Genomic DNA, 14728 nt, shown 5'->3' with positions numbered 1-14728 from the left:
ACATTAAAGTGCTTTAAGGTCAGCTGCATATGGGCCAGTACCAGCTTCTTACCGGTACGCCATACCGGCCCACTTTCACCCCTGTATATTGGTTTAATTTAAACTCATCAGTGCAAGAAGGGTATAAACACAGGGGGTTGTCTGGTATAATTAAAACAATAGAAATTCACACTGCTAGTTAAACCAATGCAACTTGGTGTGTAAACCAGGCTTCATCGTACATGAGGCCGTCTCTGTCTTTCTCTCTATCTTTTTGTATATCTATCTCTATCTTTTACATTCATGAAAAACCAGTGTCAGAAGAGAACTGGGCCCAGTGTGGTAGTGAGTAGTGTTGTACCCTAAGGTATGAATTGCACTGAGATTCTTCAGTCTTTCTGGATGCCTCGTATATCTTTCAGCATTGCCCCATAACTAGCCATTGACTGGTCAACATTATACATAGTGGTAGCTTGTGCAAAATTGTATCAGAATCTTCTGACGTACTAATTAGGGCTGTCGATTAATCACAGTTAACTCACACGATTAACTCAAAAAATTAATCACAATGAATCACCATTTTAATCACAATAGAATCGCTGCTGGAGCCCTGGCACATAAATACCTAGCAATGCCTGCTGCAAAAGTGCCATGTGAACACCTCTTCTCATTTTCAGGTGACATTGTAAATAAGAAGTGGGCAGCATTATCTCCTGCAAATGTAAACAAACTTGTTTGTCTGAGCGATTGGCTGAACAAGAAGTAGGAGTGAGTGGACTTGCAGGCTCTAAAGTTTTACATTGTTTTATTTTTGAGTCTACTGTAGACTTTGTATTCTGTGTTGTAATTGAAATCAATATATTAAAAAATACAGAAAACATCCAAAAATATTTAAATAAATGGTATTCTAGTATTGTTTAACAGAGCGATTAATCATGATTATTTTTTTAATTGCTTGACAGCCCTAGTTCTAATTCGTGTTAGCAAACCACAAATATCAATGAGTTTAGAAAACGAAACCAGTTTCTTTTATACAGGCTAACTGCTTTCATTGCTAAAGTGCTCACAAGGTGCAGAAAATACATCAGTGTCGAAGACCGTTACATACACAAAGCTGTTTCCTACTTGCTTGGACAACAGCAGGCGGATGGCTCATTCCGTGACCCTCACCCAGTGATGGACAGACTTATGCAGGTTGGTCACTGAAAATGATAAGAACCTGTTCCCATATGGGCCAGATTCTCAAATGCTGTAAATCGGTGTCACTCTATTGAAATCCTTGGGACTATACCAGCTGATGATGTGGCCACGTGTTTTATTTTGTTTTGTTTTGTTTCCCCTGATTCTGGACTTTTATCTTTTGCTTCCCATATAATTGTGTGTGGGGAGGGAAAAATCAACAGCTCTTGCAGCAAAATATTTTTAACTCTTTAAAAGGATGAGTATTTGAGGCAGACTGGGGAGGAATTAGGACTTTTTCTAAAGGCAGAGGGTGCAGAGAAAAACCAGAAAATGAGTCAAGGGCTGGAAAAAAACACCTCACAGTGAGAGACTCCAGGAACTCAATTAGTTCAGTTTATTAAGAAGATCAAGTAGTGATTCGATTACAGTGTATAAGTACCTTCATCAGGAGAAGATACCAGGTGCTAAAGGGCTCTATAATCTAGCAGAAAAAGACATAAAAAGAACCAGTGGCTGCAAGCTGAAGCCAGACAAATTCAAATTAGGGATACAGCACACATTTTTAACTAGGACTGTGATAAACCATTGAGACAAACTACCAAGGGAAGTGGTGGATTCTCATCTTTGATGTCCTCAAATCAAGACGGGATGCCTTCCTGGAAGTGTGCTTTAGACAAGTTACTGGGCTCAGTATAGGAGTAAATGGGGAACATGTAAAGGCCTGTGTTCTAGAAGGTTAGAGTAGAGGATCCAATCGTCTTTTTTTACTTTAAAAGCTATGAATCTATGAATGAAAAAAATACTTATACGATAGAAAAAAAGTGTGGCTGGGAGAATGGAGAAGGATGTAAGGGTGGGTGTATTAGCAACAAATGTGTGACCGTGTGGTGGTGTTTATTTTTCATACAAAGAAATAAAATTAGATTTGCTCAATTTAATAATAAAACAGATGTATGCTTTAGAAGCTTTCCCATGATTACTCTTCTAGGGTGGAGTTGGGAAAGCTGAAGAACATTTGGCTTTGACAGCCTTTATAACCATCGCTATGCAAGAGGCCTTGGGGGCTTTCGATGACTCTAAGTCTTCTGAGGTGGTAAGAAGCCTGCTTTTCTTTTCTCCTTAAATCTTTCATTCTCTTTTTACGTGCATTTGTTTTGGGGAGATGGTTGGGAGATGCACAGTTAATCTCCACGCCAGTTTCCGGTATTGAAAAGCTGAGTGTAATAAGAGGAGACATAGCCGCGGAGATGAGATTGGACATAGGAGGGACAGGGGGGACGAACACAAAGAGGCCCGCAACATACAGTGCTAGTAATGGGAGACAGGCTAAACAACATACATTAGGCTGTTTGTACACCAATGCGAGAAGCCTAGGTAATAAAATGGAGGAATTGGAGCTCTTGGTCCGAGAATTGAAACCGGATATCGTAGGAATAACTGAAACGTGGTGGAATGGCGGTCACAACTGGAACGCAGGTATGGAGGGGTATGCGCTGTTTAGGAAAGACCGGGATAAAGGTAAAGGTGGGGGGGTGGCATTGTATGTCAATAGTGAAATAAGCTGTAAAGAAATAATAGTGGATGGAATAGATAACACAGAGTCCGTCTGGGCGATACTCAAGCTGGGTAAAAGTACTACTAGAGCCTCTCCGGGGATAGTGCTTGGGGTGTGCTATAGACCGCCGGGATCGACCCAGGATATGGATAAGGAATTGTTTAATGTATTAAGGGAGGTAAATACTAATAGAAACTGTGTAATTATGGGGGACTTTAACTTCCCGGATATAGATTGGGGAACAAACGCTAGTAGCAATAATAGGGCTCAGATGTTCCTAGATGTGCTTGCGGATCAATTCCTTTATCAAGTGGTAGCTGAGCCGACGAGGGGGGAGGCCATTTTAGATTTGATTCTGGTAAGTAGTGAGGACCTTGTTGAGGAAGTGGTAGTGGGGGACAACTTGGGCTCCAGTGATCATGAGCTAATTCGCTTTAAACTAAATGGAAAGAGTACCAGAATTAAGTCAAAGACTAGGGTTTATAATTTTAAAAAGGCCAATTTTAACAAATTAAGGGGACTGGTAAGGGAAGTGGATTGGGCAAACGTATTAAGGGACCTAAAGGCAGAAGAAGCCTGGGATTACTTTAAGTTAAAGATGCAAGAGCTGTCAGAGGCCTGTATCCCCAAAAAGGGAAAAAGATTACTAAGCAAGAGACTTAGACCGAGCTGGATGAGCGACCGGCTGAAAGGGGCGATTAGGAAAAAACAGAAAGCGTACAAAGAGTGGAAGAGGAGAGGGATCAGTAAGGAAACTTACCTTAGTGAAGTCAGAGAATGTAGAGATAGAGTGAGAAAGGCCAAAGGCCGGGAAGAGTTGGACTTAGCGAGGGGAATTAAAAGTAATAGTAAGAGGTTTTACAGCCATATAAATAGGAAGAAAGCAAAGAAAGAAGTGGGACCGCTGAAGACTATAGCCGGAGAGGAGATTAAAGATAATCTAGGCATGGCGCAATATCTCAATGAATATTTTGCATCGGTGTTTAATGAGGCCAATGAAGGTATTAGGGATACTAGCACCGTTACAGAGGGGCATACGGGATGGGGGATTACCGCATCCAAGGTAGAAACAAAACTAGAACGCCTTAATGGGACTAAGTCGGGTGGACCGGACGATCTTCATCCGAGAATATTGAAGGAATTGGCGCGGGAAATAGCAGGCCCATTAGCGACTATATTTAATGAATCTGTAAACTCGGGGGTAGTCCCGTTAGACTGGAGAATAGCCAATGTGGTTCCTATTTTCAAGAAAGGGAAAAAAAGTGACCCGGGTAACTATAGGCCTGTTAGTTTAACATCAGTAGTGTGCAAGGTGCTGGAGAAGATTCTGAAAGAGAAACTAGTTGAGGACCTTGAAGTTAATGGCAAATGCGATAAATTACAGCATGGTTTTACGAAGGGCAGATCGTGCCAAACGAATCTGATCTCCTTCTTTGAGAAAGTAACGGACTTATTAGATAAGGGAAATGCGGTGGACCTAATATACCTGGATTTCAGTAAAGCGTTTGATACAGTACCCCATGAGGAACTATTGGTTAAAATGAAAAACATGGGGATCGATATGAAAATCCAGAGGTGGATAGGGAATTGGTTAATGGGGAGAATGCAGCGGGTCGTATTAAAGGGTGAATTGTCGGGTTGGAGGGAGGTTACTAGTGGAGTGCCTCAAGGTTCGGTTTTGGGACCCATCTTATTTAATCTATTTATAACTGACCTCGGGACCGATTGCAAGAGTGGGCTGATAAAGTTTGCGGATGATACGAAGGTGGGAGGAGTTGCAAACTCGGAGGAGGATAGGGATACTCTGCAGGGAGACTTGAATGAGCTTGTGAATTGGAGTATCAGAAATAGGATGAAATTTAATAGTAAAAAGTGTAAGGTGATGCACTTGGGGACGAATAATAACAATTTTAGTTACAAGATGGGGACGCATTGGTTAGAAGTAACGGAAGAGGAGAAGGACCTAGGGGTCCTTGTGGACCACAGGATGACTATGAGTCGGCAATGTGACGTGGCGGTGAAAAAAGCCAATGCGGTCTTGGGATGTATTAGGCGAGGTATATCTAGTAGAGATAGGGAGGTCCTGCTTCCGTTGTATAAGGCGCTGGTGAGACCTCATTTGGAGTACTGTGTGCAGTTCTGGTCTCCAATGTTTAAAAAAGATGAACTCAAACTGGAACGGGTGCAGAGAAGGGCGACTAAGATGATCAGAGGAATGGAAAACCTGTCGTATGAAAAGAGATTAGAGGAGCTTGGGTTGTTTAGTCTGACAAAGCGAAGGCTGAGGGGGGATATGATTGCTATCTTTAAATATATCAGAGGGGTTAATACAAGGGAGGGAGAGGAATTATTCCAGTTTAGTACTAATGTGGACACGAGAACGAATGGATACAAACTGGCCGGGGGGAAGTTTAGGCTTGAAATTAGACGAAGGTTTCTGACCATCAGAGGGGTGAAATATTGGAACGGCCTTCCGAGGGAAACGGTGGGGGCGACAGACCTGTCTGGTTTTAAGATTAAGTTGGATAAGTTTATGGAGGGAATGGTTTAATGATAAAACATAGTAGCCAAGGAAAACCAAGCAATGGTACATGAACAGCATAATGGCCAACAAGGGTCAGGCTAGAGACTCTTGCCTATATGCTCGGGGTATTACTGATCGCCATATTTGGGGTCGGGAAGGAATTTTCCTCCAGGGTAGATTGGCTGAGCCTCTGGAGGTTTTTCGCCTTCCTCCGCAGCATGGGGCAGGGATCACTAGCAGGAGGGTCCCAGCCGATTGAAGTCACTAAAACACAGGATTGGGGACTTCAACGGTAGAGTCCAGGGAAGGGTCTTGCGGCCTGCAGCATGCAGGGGGTCAGACCAGATGATCATAATGGTCCCTTCTGACCTTAATGTCTATGAGTCTATGAGTTTTGTGCTGGCATGCGTGCTGCACTTGGTTTAGCGGCATAGAGATTCCTGAGCATGTCCTTGGCCTCATGTTCACTATTGAGGCTGCCTTTCCACTATGGCACCACCCTTACGCTTCTTGGGCCATATTCAACTCTAATTTCTGTTGGGAGAAATACAGTCACAGCACCCCAGTGGCCACAAGTCTGCTGGACTGGTGCAGTGCAAAACAACCACAACCTTTCCTCCACTGTGGGGAGACTGCAGATCCCCAAAAGCACATAGTGCAGGCCAATGGGACTGGAGGACACATTGATTCAATGCATCCCCTTGGCTGCCTCTACTAGCAAGTTCCTTTGAAGCCCCTAGCAGATTTTAAAGCTACCCTCTCCCAGGTCAGAGCCAGAGGGAAGGTAGGTGGCAGCATCACTACTTGCTCTCCTTGGAGTGAATCCTTTCTATAGTGCAAGAGGAAAAGTAGGCCCAGAGAAATGTGGTTTTACACCAGTTGGGGGAACCAGGCCATAGTCAGTGGTGTGCTTATGATACTTTGCTTTTCTATAGCTCCTTTCATCTGAAGATCTCACATTTAAATGAATTAGTCCTCACTATGCCCCTGTGAGGATGGAAGTGCTGTTATCCATTAAACAGATGGGTAAACTTGGAAACCAGCACTAAAAATACTGTTACAAAATGAAGCCAGGACTAAAAGCCATGTCCTTTGAGCTTCAAACACAATAATTATTCTGTAATCCATGGTCAGGTAATAAAATCATGGTTCTAGGTGGAAGCAGGAACAGAGGAATATAGTAATAGCCAGATTTAACAGTGGCCAGCACTTGATGCTTCAGTGGAAGGTGCAAGAAACCTCCTAACTCTAATAATTAGAGACTGGCTTAACCCTTGAATCATAAAGTTTAATCTCTCAGAGCCTATGTTAGAATTAACTATTATACCTCTGTATAGTCTTGTTATCCATATTGATGCCCAATCCCTTTTTTAATCTTGCTATGTTTTTGGCTACAATGACATCCCGTGGCAATGAATTCCACAGTTTAATTAGGCATTATGTGAAAATGTATTTCTTTTAATTTGTCTTGAATTTGACCCTAGTGATAATAAATAATTAATAATAATTAATAGCCCCAGATCCTGAGGACCCCATTCAGGCAAACACCCAGTTTTGTCTGAGAAAGGACTAAGTAAAAATTGAGTAATAAACTCAGGATTTGGCCTAACAATGCTGTTTAGCACTTATCCAGCACTTTACAAATTCAGAACATTGGACAAACATTCATTTTGAAGTATCTTGTTTTTGCACACATTACTGCCTGCATCGTCTTCGAAGCCTTCCTCTCCCAGAAAATTAGGATCTGGTGCCACAATCGTTGCAATCAGACGCTAAAGGTGCCTCCTCTTCTCCCCCAGAAATCAGCTGTATGTGGCAGGGAGTCTCTGATGAGAATTTTGTACTCCTTGTAAATGGAGCAATTGCAACTCAAATAGCCCATCTATTTTAGCATAGGCCAGCCAGTGCTCATATCAGAAATCATTTTATTCCCTGCCAAAATCTTCAACAAATATCATTGTTTTGCATTATTCTTAACCACAGTTATTAGGGTCACCTCACTCCCATTCAATTTAATTTAGAAATAGCTGTGTTGTGTTGTTATAATTCATTGGAACTCAAATCAGTGTTACCTTTGCATTGGTTTTGTACCACCCTTCAAACTGATCCATATTTATTTCCACAGAAACAAGGCATTGAAAAAGCTGTCGCTTACGTGCATAGACAACTCTCACCTCAGCTGAACTTCTACTCAGTTGCAATCTCTGCCTATGCTCTGGCTATTGTGAAACACGATAGCTCAGAAGCCAAACGGGCAGAACATATTTTAAGAGAAATTTCTACACTTGATGCAGGTACTAATAATTATTCTTACAATGATAATTCAATTTATAAAGCACTCTTCCCAACCAAAGTCCTTGTGCGCTATTGCAACATAATTAAAAAAAAAAAAAAAGATCAGGTGCAACAAGGCCAACATGATTAAATGTAGGTAGTATGCAGATTATTAATTCTAGACCTATTGGAATAATAATTCTACCTTTAAGCTATCCCCAGAAGCAATCTTAGCACCACACTGAGTTGGCATTGCATACCTTGTGATCAGTACTCTATAACAACTGGGTACATTTGATCAATACACTATAATGGCTGGGATAAGTCAAAACTCTGTTCGAAATCTGGCTTTTTAATAACCTTTGGTTCCTATACTTATTTATGTATATTGTCAGAGTGGTGGTGGCTCTCTCTCTTGGGTGGAATCATTACTATGAAATAAATTACCTATATTTTTCTAAATTGAGCTAAATTGAAGTAATTTTTGGAAAATATCTTCCCCCGATTGATTTAAGACTGAGTCATTGTTTCAGCAATGCAACAGCGCTACTGGGGAAATGGTGAAGATGCAGTTTCTATAGAAGCTACCGCTTACGCATTACTTCAGACGTTACTCCAGAAGGATATCAAGTATGCAGAACCTATTGCTACATGGTTAACAGAAAAAAGGAAATATGGTGGCGGATACTGTTCTACACAGGTATCTGGCTTTCAGGCTCAATGGAGTGGGGGGGGAAGTACTGTAAAAAAAAACCTTATGTGTCCAATAAATATGGAAAGATAAATATTTCTATGGGTCCAACCAGGTAGTCTTTTACAGCAGTTCAGGATCATAATGTTATGGGGCGAAACTGGATTTTCCATTGGTAGAAAGTTGCTTATTTTGATTTGAAGCCCACAGTGAGCCAAGTCCTGAGGTCCTTAAGTAAACACCTGAGAATTTGGCCCTCGGAAAGGAACAATATGGGTTAGTGAGGGTTCCATGACTTTAATGGAGCTATGAAGATTTATACCCGCTGCGGATCTGGTCCAAAATGTTGATAGAAGAATCTGGAAAATAAGGTGAATGGATTGAGGGGGGTGAGCGGACATGTGGAGATCTCAAAGAGACAACCTCAAAGGAACAGAGATCTAAAAAGGAGACATCTGAATGAGGAGTTACTTACAAGGAGAGGCATGTGACTAGAGCACTTCGTTATTACCGAAAGACTCCAGTGTGGCTGGTGTTCATTTGTATTTCAATCTCACACAGGATACAGTGGTGGCCCTGGAAGCTTTGTCACAGTATAGCATACAATCTATAGAAAGCGATCCCACCATTCTGAACCTTGCATTAAACCTACCTGGAAGGAACAAAAAGCACTATTTTAACCTGAATAGTAACAATGTCCAGATTCAGGAAGAACTACAGGTACTCAACCCTTTATTGTTCTAAGTTGTGATATTTCCTAGTTTGCAAACAGAAGGAATGTTTTCATTTCTCAGCAAACTTGATATACTTTGGTTGCAGCCTTTTTTCTGTGTAATAACAATATTTAGCACTTTCTGGGCACCTTTCTGCCTCTCCCAGATGTTCAGATTTCTGCTTTTCCTCCGATGGGAAGGACCACTGCAGTCCTCTGTCCATTCAGGGTCATCTTAGGGGAGGGAAGAGGCAAGATATGTCCTTTGCTCTGACCCACAATGCAGTTGGGTCTGGAAAAAGGATCCCTACTCCTGCTGAAGGGATCACTTTAGTGAGGTGGGGAAGACAGGCCCCATAGTTCCTTGAATGACAGTTAGGGAACTGTTACAACCCTGCACTGGGGAGGAGGAACCCCTATAGTCCCTCACTTATGACAAAAGGGGAAAACCACCTAACATGGTGCAGGTTGCCCAGGTCCCAGACAACAAGTAAGACTCTCAGGGATCACAGGAAAAAGACAACGTGAATAATGGCCAAAGTGTTAAATGTCTACTGTTTGGTTTGGTTTGCAGTTTGACCTCGGAAGCAAAGTTGAAGTGACGGTAAAGGGCAAAGGAAATGGGACGCTGAGTGTAAGATGGAGCTTGGAAACTTATAAGTTTCATTTTATTTTTCTCTTTCAAAAAGAAAACGGTACTAATTCACATCTGTAGGCGCCTGCCCCACCATCACTTCCAATCACACACAGTGCAGGAAGGAACCTTGGGCAGCCTCACCCCTTCCCAAATCCTGCCTAACAGTAACTAAGCAAAGGAATCAATACCCCATACTGCGTAAGACCTTGTCCTTATGCATCCCTGCCCTCCCCCAAATCCCAGGAAAATAGATGCAGAGTGCCCTGAAGGTCACAGATTTTGCCTGTTTTGGACCCGGCTGCAGGGAAAAATTCCAGAGTTTATGGAGCCTCATGGAGAACAGCCTGATAGTTATTTATTACACTGAAATTACTTTAGTTTGTGCACCTCCACTGAGCGCTGCTGGTGGGGGGCAGGAAGGGGGTCTTTGAAGTAGGTAGGTCCCAGGCCATTTAGGTCTTTGAATATTGCACATCAGTCTGTCATTGTTGTATCCACTACAGTCATCAGGAGATAATCTGTAGCTATAACTACATTATGAGCTATGGGTGTGATTGACCTGCTCATGCACACAGACTCGCGATAGCTCTCATTGGGCTATCACAAGTATCACAAGCAGGGTAGCTGCGATAGCGCTGGTAGCTGCATCGGAGGCATGGCTGAGTCATACCAAGTACAAACCTGCCTGAAACTAGTTTCTGTGGAATCTCTCTCACTCTCCCTGATCACATGTAACTTCCAGTATGTGCAGAATCAGATATATTGCTGCAGACCTGGTTGGTTAAATTCTTTGTAATTTAAAGGAGCTTTTAGGGTGTTCTCTTTTTTTTTTTCAGATACAAAAAATATATTATTCTGTTGAGAAGGAGAACAACACCTGTAATGACTTGATTCTGAAAGTTGAAATGGAAGGGAACGTCAAATATTCAAGTACGTGAAAAGAAAACAGAGCACCTGTTTTTAATGGTGGCAAATTTGGCTAAACCCTGATATCCTCTCTCCTAGAACTGGAAGGGACCTTGAAAGGTCATTGAGTCCAGCCCCCTGCTTTCACTAGCAGGACCAAGTACTGATTTTTGCCCCAGATCCCTAAGTGGCCCCCTCAAGGATTGAACTCACAACTCTGGGTTTAGCAGGCCAGTGCTCAAACCACTGAGCTATCCCTCCCCCTCCCCCTCCCCAATAGTATAGACTTTTTAGCTGATTAGATTGGGAAAGGCGAAAGATCTATACTATCGTGCCTTCAGGACAATTTGTATTTTTATTACATGTAGGGTGTTTAATTGGCAATATTTTAAGAATTGTTTTATAAGAGACTTTTTGGAGGGTGCTTTTCTGGGGGGAGGGATAGCTCAGTGGTTTGAGCATTGGCCTGCTAAACCCAGGGTTGTGAGTTCAATCCTTGAGGGGGCCACTTGGGAATCTGGGGCAAAATCAGTACTTGGTCCTGCTAGTGAAGGCAGGGGGCTGGACTTGATGATCTTTCAAGGTCCCTTCCAGTTCTAGGAGATGGGATATCTCCATTGCATGCATGAAAATAATAAATATACTTATGTTATTATTATTATTATTATTATTAGTTATTACTAGAGAGCAAGGATGGCCTTCTTGGCCAAATGACTTAATATCTCTGTGTATCATGGTTCCCGCCCAAAAAGAGTTCATAATATTTCCTGTGTCTGTCTTTTAGCTATTTATTATACTGAAATTACTTCAGTTGGAACACCTCCACTGAGTGCTATCTGTCTTTTCTCCTTAGATTGTTAGCTCTTTGGGGCAGGAATTGTCTTTGTGTATTTACAGATGGGGCCCCAATCTCAGCGGGGACCTCTAGGTGCTACTCTCATACAAATTAAAAATAATGGTGATTATTGCGGGCATTTATTTTAAGCTTTAATTTAAAAGATACATGAGATAATGAGACTGAGGAAAATGAGGTTTATGAAAGCAGTGGAGGTGACAGGAGTCAACGCTGATCCCTCACAAAGTGCAAAGAGGAGCGCAATCAGCAAGCTCTTCATCCCAGTCTGCCAGGGTCTGATTGTGTCTAACACCTCCAGGTGCTCTGGACGCTGAGGGAGAGGACTATGATTATGGGCAGGACCATGCGATGGAAACCAGAAGAGATGAGCCCATGAGCCAGATAGAATGGTTTGACATCCGCAATAGAAGGAAAAGAGAGGTGCCTGTTCCCGGTAAAACAGAATCATTACGATACAAAGTCTGTGTCAGGTAGGTTTGGGACTAGGTTAACTTTATTAGTGAGATTACACACTTTTGGTTAGGAAGTCTTGGTTTTATACATCTTTCTGCCACTTGTTGTCTTTCTGGAAGCACATGTTCAAATCCTGGCATGGTGGCTCAGCTCTTCATCTTCCAAGACAGTAAAGCTGATTTCCATGCAGTGTATGGGCCATTCACACAAGATCTTAAGCACCAAGCTCCTGTCTGCTCTGCATATCATTAAAGAATAGTTTGTCTGTCTGCTGTTTTAATGTAAGATTTTGCCCCAGTGTTCTTGGTCAAAAATTAACTCCTGCCTTATATCCCCATAGTTGTATTGTATGCCAACTATTCACCTGGCTGCTGCCTTCCACCTCAGAGGTAGTTGCACTTCAGCATATGTAAACAACAAAAACTCAATAATCTACACCAAAGAGGAGGGGAAACCTCAGTGGGATTAGTGTAGTTTGCAGATTACGGAGTGTTGGCGTGTGCCCCGTGTGAGTAACCTCCTTCTCCCTGTGGATGTCACATATTCTCCCCCGCTCCCTCACACTCATTAATGCCCTGGAAAAGAGCTAGTCCATTTACTATTGGCTGGCGGTGCCTCTCCAAAGATAGACCACGTTCTCTTGCTGTTGTGTGGAGAGCAGAGGGGAAGGTCTGGCTCTAAGTGCCCCTGGTTCTGTTGGAACCATGGGAATGAAGAGAAACTGGTAGTTATGTAGTAGAGGCACTGGAACCCAATGAGTGAGAAGGGCCTTTATTAAGGCTGCTGTTTCACTCTCCTCCTGTGCAATGGTGGCTTTTAAGCAGTGGCAGCTCAGAATTTTAGGCAGGACTTTGTAACTTGCTTTTGTTCTGTACATGTATCAGTGGGAGGTGAGATGCAAGGTGAATGAGGTAATACCTTTTATTGGAGGACCAGCTTCTGCTGATGACAGAGACAGGGTTTTGAGCCACACAGGTCTGACCTGAAGAAGAGCTCTGTGTGGCTTGAAAGCTTGTCTTTCTCACTAGCAGAAGTTGGTCCAATAAACGATATTACCGCACCCATCTTGTCTCTCTAATATCCTGGGACCCACATGGCTACAATAACCCTGCGTACAACAATGGGAGGTGAGGGCACTTAGTACCACATGGGATCAAGGTATAATAAAGGGCACTTTGAAAGTGCCTATCAGTGTTGCATTGTGGGTGCACCAGCAGGGGCCCTGGGCTGCGCGCCGCCACCTGCTCCCACAGCACCAGCGGGGGTCCCAGGCCACCCCCCCAGCACCCATGGTGCTCCCCAGACTGCCCTCCTCAGAGCACCCCTGGCCCAAAGTTTAGTCAGGAGTATATAGTACAAGTCATGCAGTCACGGGCCGTGAATTTTTGTTTACTGCCCTTGACCTGTCCGTGACTTTTAATAAAAATATCCAAGACTAAAATGTAGCCTTAGCTATGGACACTTGGGGAAGTTGCTGCTGTGAGTGTTAGGGTTGTTTGGTAATGTCTGACTGAACGCCCTGAGAGGAGGAGGGGAGGCACTTTATTCATTGATCATATGGAAGAACTATTCCAGTAAATTAGCAGCTGCAATGAGTATAAAGGTACCTACCCCAGCTGTCCCATTCATAATGCTGCACTGCTTTTTAGAGAGATGCTGTCACCTCCTCTGTAGCCATCATGAGTAAAGAAGATGGCTACTAACATCCTAGGGGATGTCTTGTTGTTTGCTAATCAAGAAGCAGGAAAGGGCAGAGCTGGCAGAACATAGTGTCCTATACAGAATAGGGTTGCAGCAGCCATTTTGCTTGCTCCCACAGTTAGGCTAGGGCTGCCAGAGAGCATGGCAATGGCCTTCCTGAGAACCCCCACTTCAGAAGAGCCGGGGGGTGGTAACAACCATTCTATCAGGCCACCTGCCCTGCTGGAATCTGTCTCTTCCACTGCCACTCGCAGAGCCTTGGGAGCAGTGACCACTTGGTCTAGCTACCCCCAGAGAATAGCAGCAGCAAGAGTGGGAGGAGAACTAGGACTCACCTTGTTCCAGAGCATTACTGGATACCAGGGCCAGTGGCAATGAGTAATGTGAGACTCCTGCAGTGGCTCTTAGGGTGTGTGATGATATCTGCACTGTCCTCCCCATCACAGCCACAGAACATCTCTGAACTGTGCTACAGTGCACTGCACACTTGCAATCCAGTGTGGATTTATGGGGTTGTGGTTTACCACAGCATGAATTATCAAAGAGCCACTGTCATTTGTAAAGCACATTGTAACAGCTTCTGATGAGAGGTACCGTGTAAATGTAACATACCATCATCATCTCCGGCTTCTTGGGGATGGCTCAACAAAAACAATCCAACTCTGAAGAATTTGGGACAGAGGGGAATTAAAGGGCATTAGAAAAGCACAACAGACAGTTGCATATTTAGGAATTTAGTCTCTAGACATAAATTTAAGCTATTTACTTGCCTAGGTAGATAAGTTTAAATAAACGGCTTCTAGGAAAGCTTTGGATTGTGCTCATTGGCAATAGGAATCAGAATCTGTTTCATCATCACCAGGCAGGAATGGCAAAGCTCTTCAGATGACCCTCTTTGTAACAAAATGTAAATGTACAATGTAGAGAGACAAGGTGGGGAAGGTAATATCTTTTATTGGACCAACTTCCATTAGTGAGAGAGACAATGTTACACAGAAAGCTTGTCTTTCTCTCATTAATGGAATTTGGTCCAATAAAAGATATTACCTCACCCACCTAGTGTTTCTAATGTCCTGGGACTGATATGGCAACAGCAACATTGCATAAGTTGTACAATGTAAGCATTTACTAACAGCAATTTTCTCTAAAAGGTCCACAGGTCCCAATATACCAAAGATGTCTCTAGTTGATCTCTCACTTTTAAGTGGCTTGGAACCTGACACAACTGAACTTGAGCAGGTGAGGAGCATTTCTTTCA

The 14728-nt window shown here is 43.0% G+C and overlaps 1 protein-coding gene across 1 annotated transcript in view; it reads left to right on the top strand.

The window, feature by feature from the left end:
* The window catches only part of LOC128829845 (complement C4-like), a 93196-nt gene that overhangs the window by 58072 nt on the left and 20396 nt on the right, over positions 1–14728 (top strand). Inside the window, exons 26-34 of the mRNA XM_054015234.1 lie at positions 1017–1173; positions 2150–2254; positions 7366–7534; positions 8048–8214; positions 8767–8925; positions 9492–9551; positions 10391–10484; positions 11615–11786; positions 14622–14709. Of these exons, the coding sequence (XP_053871209.1) occupies positions 1017–1173; positions 2150–2254; positions 7366–7534; positions 8048–8214; positions 8767–8925; positions 9492–9551; positions 10391–10484; positions 11615–11786; positions 14622–14709 (1171 nt within the window). The remainder of the gene's footprint in view (positions 1–1016; positions 1174–2149; positions 2255–7365; positions 7535–8047; positions 8215–8766; positions 8926–9491; positions 9552–10390; positions 10485–11614; positions 11787–14621; positions 14710–14728) is intronic.

Source organism: Malaclemys terrapin, chromosome 1, assembly GCF_027887155.1.
Source record: "Malaclemys terrapin pileata isolate rMalTer1 chromosome 1, rMalTer1.hap1, whole genome shotgun sequence".
NCBI lineage: Eukaryota > Metazoa > Chordata > Testudines > Emydidae > Malaclemys > Malaclemys terrapin.
Note: the sequence above shows the minus strand (reverse complement) of the source record. Positions and strands in the feature narration are given on the sequence as shown.